The sequence below is a fragment of the Punica granatum genome, chromosome 2, assembly GCF_007655135.1.
Source record: "Punica granatum isolate Tunisia-2019 chromosome 2, ASM765513v2, whole genome shotgun sequence".
In the NCBI taxonomy this organism is placed as follows: Eukaryota; Viridiplantae; Streptophyta; class Magnoliopsida; order Myrtales; family Lythraceae; genus Punica; species Punica granatum.
The window spans coordinates 36272970-36282590 of record NC_045128.1 but is presented as its reverse complement, the minus strand read 5'-3'; the positions used below and the strand labels follow the sequence as shown (position 1 = coordinate 36282590).

General features: G+C 39.6%; 2 protein-coding genes across 3 annotated transcripts; both read left to right on the top strand.

The window, feature by feature from the left end:
- Nucleotides 1–761: 761 nt before the first annotated feature.
- Nucleotides 762–5946, top strand: LOC116198199 (outer envelope protein 64, mitochondrial). Of its 2 annotated transcripts, none has more exons than XM_031528553.1 (13): nucleotides 762–1167; nucleotides 1375–1527; nucleotides 1633–1757; nucleotides 2043–2168; nucleotides 2336–2518; nucleotides 2636–2780; nucleotides 3139–3307; nucleotides 3741–3875; nucleotides 3964–4164; nucleotides 4545–4672; nucleotides 4761–4812; nucleotides 5194–5277; nucleotides 5390–5530. In XM_031528553.1, exons 1-12 carry the CDS (start codon nucleotides 911–913, stop codon nucleotides 5275–5277), a joined length of 1758 nt encoding a protein of 585 aa, XP_031384413.1. In that variant the 5' UTR covers nucleotides 762–910; the 3' UTR covers nucleotides 5390–5530. The 2 variants fall into 2 exon arrangements, with proteins under 2 accessions (XP_031384413.1, XP_031384412.1); XM_031528552.1 differs by having other exon boundaries at nucleotides 765–1167; nucleotides 5194–5263; nucleotides 5390–5946.
- A 441-nt stretch (nucleotides 5947–6387) lies between these two features.
- On the top strand, nucleotides 6388–9170 carry LOC116193934. Its single transcript, XM_031522675.1, has 2 exons — nucleotides 6388–7200; nucleotides 8970–9170. The coding sequence occupies exons 1-2, from the start codon at nucleotides 6388–6390 to the stop codon at nucleotides 9168–9170; spliced, it is 1014 nt and encodes a 337-aa protein (XP_031378535.1).
- Nucleotides 9171–9621: the final 451 nt, after the last annotated feature.

Here is a 9621-nt window from a genome sequence, read left to right as displayed (position 1 = left end):
AAAGAATATTTGGCGGCTATAGCGCCAGTGCGAGTAAGGCTGGTAATATTTCACACGACACGATAACACGACACGGATACGACACGAAGTTAAACGGGTTTGGGTTGGATATTTTTGATAATCGGTCTAAACAGGTCCAACCCGTTTAAACACGATTAATAAGCGTGTCTTATCGGGTTGAACCTGTGTAACCCGATTATACACGATTAAACCTGTTTATTTAAACATGTTTAATCGTGTTACTATAATCATGTAACCCGTTCGTTTATGTATTTGGATTTACCAAAATATCCTCATGTAATCCTAACTTCCTAAGTCCCTAACCTAATTTATTTTCCTTTCTTTCATCCAATCCAACACATGTCGTGTTAACGTGTAAACATGCCATGTTAACGTGTTCGGATAAACGAGTTAATCGGATAAACATGTCTTGTTAATGTATCTGGGTAACTGAGTTGATCGGATAAACAAGTTGTGTTAACGTGTCCTGATAACGTTTATAATCGAGTCGTATATACGTGTACCTATTATGACACGTTTCGATAAACGGGTTTAAACGTGTCTAAACGGGTTGACACGGATATAAACGTGTCGTGTATGGGTTTCCAAAACCTAACCCGTTTAATAATCGTGTCGTGTACGGGTTATGACTTTGATAACACGAAACACGACACGTATAAACACGACACGACACGAATTGCCACCCCTAAGTGCGAGTACAGTAAATCTACCTACTCGCCCTGTGTCATCAGCATCGTTCTTCGTTTCCCCTAGTCGATCGTTCCAAAACCCTCCTAAAGCCCTCCCTCTCTCTCTTCCCCTCACCCCCCCCCTCTCTCTCTCTCTCTCTCTCTCTCTCTCTCTCTGTCTGCGAAACATCGATTGATTGAGGGCCGATATTGGCGCGATCATGTCGAAGCCGGTACAGGCCGTGAAAGCTAGCATGTCGAACCCGAAGGCCTGGGTGGTCATCGGGCTAACAGTTGCGGGGATCGTGATCCTCGCGGAGACTCACCGGAGGAGGAGGAAAGGGAAGCGGAGAGCGAATGCTATCAGAGAGGACTTCGGGGCTTTTGTGGAGAAGTTCGAGCTGCTTCCCTTCCCGCAGCCGCCTCCCCCCGCTCTTAAACAGCCCCTCGCCGGTCTGAGTTTCGCCATCAAAGACATGTCAGTGCCGTTTCTCTCTTGCTTAACTTCTCCATTTCTGTAGCTTAGCTCGGTATTGGTAGTTGGGACCATTGATTTGATCAAAGTCGTAAGCTTTTGCTATGTGAATGTGAGATGGAGTGAGGAGAGTCCCTTTTTTCCTTTTTTTTTTGGGTGAGGCTATTTGTGGTTTTGGTTTGTTAATACAGGGTAGACAATTTCTTGCAGATTTGATGTGAAGGGATATGTGGCCGGGTTTGGGAGTTCTGGGTGGGCTGAAACGCATGAGGCAGCTGGGAAGACGGCAGTTGTGGTGACAGCACTCTTGAAGAATGGCGCCAAGTGCGTTGGCAAGACTGTCATGGACGAATTGGCTTTCGGGTCGGACTTCACTTTATTATCTGTGTGAATGTGTTTCCTTAGCTTAGTGTTAATCGTGTTAAAAAATCAGTTCGCGTGATTTTAGTAATTGTGTTGTTATTTCAGGATGACTGGAGAGAATACTGAGTATGGAACCCCTGTAAACCCGAAGATGCCTTCGCATATCCCTGGGGGTTCTTCTAGTGGTTCAGCTGTTGCAGTTGCAGCTGAGCTAGTTGACTTTGCTCTTGGTATGGCCTCTAGCCCGACTGATTCTGTTTTGATTGCCGAATGGTCTGGGTCATGGTTAATTTCAAGTTCCTTTTTTCTGATCTGGAGTGCAATGTTCAATCTATAGCATTTTTATCGAGCGGATATGTGTCGTGGCATTATTGATCGCCTGTATTGAAAATATATGCTGGATATGATTGCTCTATCGAAAACTATTCGCTTCTCAAACTTTATATTGCTGTAGGTTTGCAGTTACAGTGCAGCTACTTAGTTGTAAGTGTATTAAAGTCTAGTCATTATGGCAGGGACTGATACGACTGGTTGTGTGAGAATTCCGGCATCATTTTGTGGTATCCTTGGATACCGGCCATCACATGGAGCTGTTTCTACAGTTGGGGTTTTGCCAAATTCACCAAGCTTAGATACTGTTGGTATGTGATACAATTGCAGAGAAGACAACTATATCCACCTTCGTACTTATTTTGGCTTGTATTACCTATATGAAAAAATGAATGTAATTTATAGTTTCTTTGTTACATTGTTTGAAACTTCCTTTCGTGCTATTGGTATATTTCACAAATTTGAGGAGCTTTTGTAGGATGGTTTGCCCGTGATCCATCAATATTTTGTCGAGTTGGGCATGTCCTCCTCCAGCTGAAAACAATAGAACCAAGAAGGACAAGAAGAATTCTTTTTGCTGATGATCTTTTTCAGCTTTCTAAAGTTCCCGTGCCAAAGTTTAAATATATTGTTACTAAAACTGTTGAGAAATTATCTGGATGTAAGTTATCTTTTTCCTTTTTTTTTTTTTGGCTCTATGCTGATATTTGGATTAGTTTTAGAGAGCTAGTTGATCTGATTTTCCACTGATTCTGTCTACTTCTTAATGATTTCGCAGATCAGCCTCCAAAGCATATTAATTTTGGCCAACATATTGCTTCAAGTGTACCCAGCCTTAAAGGATTTAGAGAACAATCAACTAGTCATCAGAATGGGATATCAGCTTTGAAAGCTCTGTCTTCTGCAATGCTTTCATTACAAAGGTGATCTCAAATTTGATGTATCTTGGCCATATTTTTCACTGTGAATCAATTCATTTATAATGGTGGACTTATAATAATATATAAAACTCTGATTTCATCCTCCTGATTTGTCTTGCATATAAGTTTGTATATCTCAAGTTTTCACATATAAATAAATGACACTCAGATCTGACCTTGAGTCACTAAAGCTAGACTTACCCAGGCTATTGATTACAAGCTATATTAGTAGAACCTGTCTCTTCATTTTCCTAACCATGTTGATGATCTGTCATTCTCTCTCCTTCTTTCTCTCTTGTTTAATGTAGATATTAATCATACTCTGGCTTCATCACGTGTAATTAGTGCAACTCCTTTTCAGATGTGAATTTAAAACCAATTATGAAGATTGGGTGGATTCAGTCAAACCTAGGTTCAGACCCCATACTACTGCTTGTGTTCAGACAGCTATCAGTACTTCAACTGAAAACATCAAAACCTTGTATAAAATACGGAGTGAGATGCGAGCAGCCCTTCATGATCTCTTGAAGGTATGCATGACCCTTTTTCTTGGCCTCTGCATAATTCTTGAAGGTTGTCATATTTGATTTACATTTATAAAACAAAGCTGAGTTTTTGTAGCGAGTTATGATCTATTTGATATAGGAAACCTTTTTTTTTTTTTGTGGGTGTATTTCCAGTGGAAAGTGTGTATGAGTTGATTATTATTTTACTTTCTCAGTACTGCAGGTCCTCATCTCTTTAATTATTCCCCCTTTTATTTATTGTAGTTTCTTAGTTAAAGAGACGTTCCGGGAATTTAATGAACTTTTGTCTCGATTTTAAGAGAAGAATCTGGAGAAAATTTTTCCCATATAAATTAGTAGTTAGCTACTATAAAGCTCTTATTTGTCTCCGTGTGTGCCTATATTGTGGATGATTGTGCTTATTACGATTCGGTGTCCTTATTTTTTGTTCTTCCAGGAAGATGGAATATTAGTGATTCCCACAATTGCGGATCCCCCGCTTGCCCTTAACATGAAGAAAAGATCATTTGCTGAGTTTTATGACAGAGCACTTACGCTACTAAGTATTTCAAGCTTGTCTGGGTGCTGTCAGGTAATGTTCATGATATTTGGCGACCTTTTTTCTTCACTTGTTGGTAGCTTTTTCCATGGGATGACTTGATTCTTTAATTATTTTCCAGGCTACTATTCCATTGGGAAATCACGATGATTTTCCCATCTCTATTTCATTTATTGCATTTCATGGGGCCGATAAATTTCTTCTTGATACTGTCTCGGATATGTATTCATCTCTCCAAGAGCAAGCCAGCATAGTTTCAAGTTCGTTGCCCTTACCTGATACAAATGGCGACATGGATGCTTCTGAACTATTAAAGGAAAAGGTCGGGAGGGATTTTTGCCCTTTTTAATGTGCTTTTAGATTTATTATTGTCCTGCATAAAACTTTTTTCCTCCAATTCTGCTGTTCATGGAAATTATTCTCCATTATCAGCAACAATTTGGTTTTGGCACCATTTGCTGAGATCCATTGCAAATTTGGACATATGAATCCTTTTTTTTTTTTGGATAAGTGGAGCATTTGATTAATAGAAACGAAACGTAAATGTACAATGAATGACTATCCAATAACAAAATCAAAACTGCTGGGCAATAGAATACCCCTATACATTGAAGCTAGACGAAATTGCAAAGAAACCAGCTAACTTCGAATCTTATTACCTTCGAACTGCTATTAAGTTTGAAATTTTGAATCTTATTACAGGGAAATGCTGCATATAAGGGAAGACAGTGGAATAAGGCGGTGAATTATTATAGTGAAGCTATTAAGTTAAATGAGACAAATGCAACTTACTACTGCAACCGAGCTGCTGCCTACTTGGAATTGGGATGGTATGATTCTTCTGTGACTCATCATTATCTAAAAGTATGTACTTTCACGCCAATGATCCTTATTCCTCTAATTGACTACTCTGTTTAGCTTTCGCCAAGCTGAAGAGGATTGCAGCAGAGCGATCTCACTGGATAAGAAGGTATGGTAACTCTGTCAATATAGTTTGCTTTTTTCCTTGGGCATTCCTTCAGTGTTCTTGTAAGAGTTTGTTGATAGGGTTTAGACAGCATGTCGAACTAGGGAACCAAAAATCTGTTGTATTTGAAAAGAGAAACCTCAAATTTTATGCCAGAAAGATGGGGGAGAAAACGGGGGGGAGGAAAAGGGTACTAGGAAAAACATGCTGATAAATGGGTGAAAAGAAGGTTCTACTTCTCAACTGTAAACGATGCCATGAATTTGAGCAGTCTCAGTCTCAGATTTTACAAGCTGTCTTAGCAGTAGATTTATGATTCTTTTTTGACAATATATGCATTCGCTAATTCCACACTAAACCTTGTACAAAAACTTGCGCTTGCAGAATGTGAAGGCATATCTGAGACGTGGAGCAGCTAGAGAGTCGCTCCTCTGTTACAAAGAGGCTCTTCAAGGTGAGCACCTTTAGGTACTGGAAACAGAGACGGCGTTTTATTCCTGATAGCGAGAAGTGAATACTTGCTGTATTAAACTTCAATATCGAACTCTTCTCTAACATTATATTTCCATTGTACGCGCAGATTTCAAGCATGCTCTTGTTCTGGAGCCCCAGAACAAATATGCTAGCACTGCCGAGAATCGACTCAGAAAATTGTTGAGTTGAGAGGAATTCAAGTTGTCAACACCCTTTGCCCAAGATGAATATACCGATGAACCACCGGCGGCTTTGCAGATATACCGCGGGTTCCCTGTTCACACCACCTTTTGGCCTTTGAGCTTTCTTGGGTTCCGAATTGCTAAGGGAACGCATCAGAGTAACTTACCCCTGTAACCTTCTCGTTACCTTCAAGTATTGTTCTTTCCCGGTCGGTGTGTGCCGGGGGTCCCTGTCATAAGCTTGGACAGAGCAATTCTTTGTAACATGACTCATGAGGTAAATCGAACGTGTATCTATCCATTGTTGGCCCTCTTATATGAAAAAAATGGAAGAGCTCTTCCCCGTGATTGTGAACATCCTGGCGAGTCATATCCGGCTTGCCATTGGCATCTTATTATGATTGATGGTGCGTTTAGTTTGTAAGTAACATTTTAAAATTAGATTTTGATTTTGAAAAAGAGTGGTATAAATGGTTATGTATGGGATTCACAATTTGATTTTGTATGAGTTATGTTATTTTGATTTTGAAAAAGAGTGGTATAAATGGGATTCACCATTTGACTTTGTATGGATTATTTTGTTTTGTTGTAAGTAAAATTAAGTTAAAATAAGATTTTAAAATCTCAAACATGGATTTCTCAGTACTTCCTATCCAAGAATATCCCAGCGGATTAATTTTTTTTTGGCACAAGAATTTTCTTAATTTTTTTAATTTTAATTTTCGGCGGTCCAAAATCAGGACAATAGAGGAAGTCGTTATTTTGTTTGCATTCACAGATTAAACCCCCCCCCCCCCGGACGAACAGCTTACCATCCTCTCCTCTCCTCAAACGTCTTCTTCACGGATCCTTCGTATCTTCCTCCCATCTCCCCGACCCAACCCCAATTCTATCCATTTCCGTTTGCAGACGAAAATCCACCATGGGAGCCTCCCCCACCTCCATGGCCCCGCTTCTCCTCCGCAACCTCGTCACCTCCCTCTTCCTCTTCGCCGACAGGCCCTTCATCAACCTCGCCGAGCGCTACAAAATCCTCGACCTCCTTCACACCTTCGTCGTCAGCTGCTTCCTCTTCTTCCTCCGCCTGCTACCCGTCGTCGTCCCTCCAGTCAACCCTTTCAGTTCCGGCAGCGGCAGGTTCCCTCCCGAGCACAAGGGTAAGAAGCCTGACTTCCTCCCGCAGTCGCCCGGAGGAGTCGGCGACTCTGGCATCGCCCGGGCTCTCTCCCAGCTGCTGGCCATCGTCAACACCGTCCCCGTGAGCTCCCGCAAGTACGAGGCCGTGCGGTCCTTGGCTGAGCGGCTCATCGACGAGAACCAACAGGAGGGCACGAAGGCGCTGCGCGAGGTGAATCGAAAGGTTCTCTCGGCCGCGTTCTCGAGGACTCTTACCCAGCTCGAAGCCGCGATGGTGGACCGGGAGCGCGCTCGTGGATTCAGCAGCGGCCCCGTGGGGTCAGGCGCCGTGCCGGCCGAGCACTTCTATCTGAACGGTGTCCTGAGGGTGGTCAAGGCACTTGGGGGTGTGGCCTGGAGCCTAGCCGGGACGCCGAGGGATGAGTTGGGCCCGGAGGGTAGCTCGGCAGAGAAGCTCGCGGCCGAGCTGGTCTGGCTGGCCCAGAAGCTCGCGGCTTGCGGGTGCGCCGAGGAAGCCGTCTGCCTGTGGGCCTCAGCTTCAAACCTAGCTTGGCTTGCTGTCTCCGCCGAGACCCGCCTGCAAGAAATTCTTTTCAAGGTTTCAGGTAATTAAAGCTCGATTTATTATTATTATTATTATTATTATTATTATCCTTTTTATTCATTAGTAATCCATAATTTGCAATTTTTAATATATTAAAGCCTCTATTTCAGCACGCATAAATTCGTTTTTCTACCATTAATTTTATTGCATGGTTTATTTCTAGCGGAATTGAATGAGCTGATGGGCGTTGGTAGATGTGTCCTGCTTTTGAACAATAAATATTCATTAATGGTTGACTTGAAATGGTTTAGAGATTAAATTATTATCAATAAATGCCGATAAAAGAGTAAATTGATTGCTTTTGGTAATGCCGTGGAGTTAAACTCAATTCCATTTGAAATATAAATATATATATATATTTAAATGGAGTTGTAATTATGATTAGAAAAAAGTACGTGTAGGAATTTATTATTAAATAAGAGGAATAGATGAAAAAATAATGATAATATTGTTGAATTGATTGAAGAATTGAGTGGAGATAGGGCGTTTATTACTAAAAAATAATTATATGATGATGAGAAAAAAATATGTATGAGCATTTATTATTAAATAGGAGAAAATGAAAAAATAGTAATAATTATATTGTTGAATTTTAAAAAAATAAAGTGTAGTGAAATTGAAATAGAGTTTAACTCCATTCTCAAACAAAGTTGATCGGTTAATTATAATCTATTTTGAAAAATGTAATTCACGGGAATATTTTGACCTTTTTTTATGGTTGGAAAATTATAATTTGACTTTGGTCAATTTATTTGCTATCTATCAAACTCCCTTAATTTACACTAAATTATTTTTAATTAATTCTTTGATGTAAATTAGTCCATTAAAGAAAACGTTCTATTAGTTAATTAATTTGTCAATATATTAATAATTCAAATTGGTTTTGAATTTGTGTTTAAAAAAATTGCTTTATTTGAGAATGGAGTTTAACTCCATCATTATTCTACTCCACTCAATTTTTTTTCTCAAATTTAACAACATAATCATTATTATTTTATATATATTTTTATATTTAATAATAAATTCTCCCGCATATTTCTTTCTTACCATTATTACAATCAATTTTTTAATAATAAATTCCCCCACTATTCTTTGTTCTTTCATCAATTCAATAATAAATTCTCATATATTTTTTTCCTAATAATCATTACAATCCCATTTAAATATACACATTAATATTAGAAATGAAATGTCCATTACCAAACACAATGCAATTAAAGTCCACCATTGAGCAAAGAGTATGGAATATTGGAGTCTCATAACATCATCATACTCTCGAGGAGTCCTTCGAAACTTAATTGATTTGTAATTGAAGGAATTTGGAGGACATTATTATTATATAATAGATTTTCGTGTATAATGTATATATTTATGAGGTTTATAAAGAAATATAAAAAAAAGACGTGAAAATCAAATAAGCCAATGGAGAGTATGACAACCAGGTGAATGCGGTTGAAGATGTTGCTTCGTCAAATTTGTGGCGTAAAAGGCTAGCTCACAGCAGTGAGAAACGATTACAAATTTTGGCAAGGAAATCCTTTATTCCATTTGCCAAAGGATCGTCACTCGACTTTTGTGACGATTGCCTATTTGGGTACTAACACAGAGTTTCTTTTCGTACTCAATCCCAACAGTAGAAAATAAATTGGAGCTAATCCATTCCGACATTTTTGAACTCATGGAGGTGGAGTCTATGTGGCAATGAGTATTTTGTCACTTTCATTGATTATGCATTAAGAAAAGCCTAAGTTTATCTGTTGCAGTCCAAGGACGAAGTGTTCCAATGTTTCTATAAGTTTCATGTTATGGTGGAGAGACAGGCAGAGAAATTTTTGAAGTGTCTGCGAACTAGCGGGGAATATACCTTGAAAGAATTCAAGGATTACTTGCGCTATAGAATTGGACACGAGAGGACTGAACTAGGTAGTCTACAACATAATGGTGTAGTCGAGAGGATTAACTAAACCATCGTAGAAAAAGTCAGGTGCATTATTAGAATGATAAAATTTCCCAAGCCATTCTGCGGTGAAGCGGTCAACACCGCTTGCCAATTGATAAATCGATCTTTACAGGTTCCTTTAAAATACGACATCTCGAAGAGTGCGTGGACGAGTAAGAATGTATCTTACTCTCATTTGAAGATATTTGACTGTAAAGCTTTCATGCACGTGTTGACGGAATAAAGATCAAAGTTGGACGACAAACTCAAGGAGTGCGTCTACAGATTATGGTATCTGAAGAAAAAAACAAGGTCGTTAGAAGCAAGGACGCGGGTTCTCAACGAGCAGGAAACTATGGAAAATGAAAAGCAGGCACGAGCTCCGGATCGTGTTCCTACTGTAACACTAATTCCCACTCCAGAAGAAGATGCCACAGACGGAGTAGACTGTCACGAAGCAAAACTAGGGATGATGA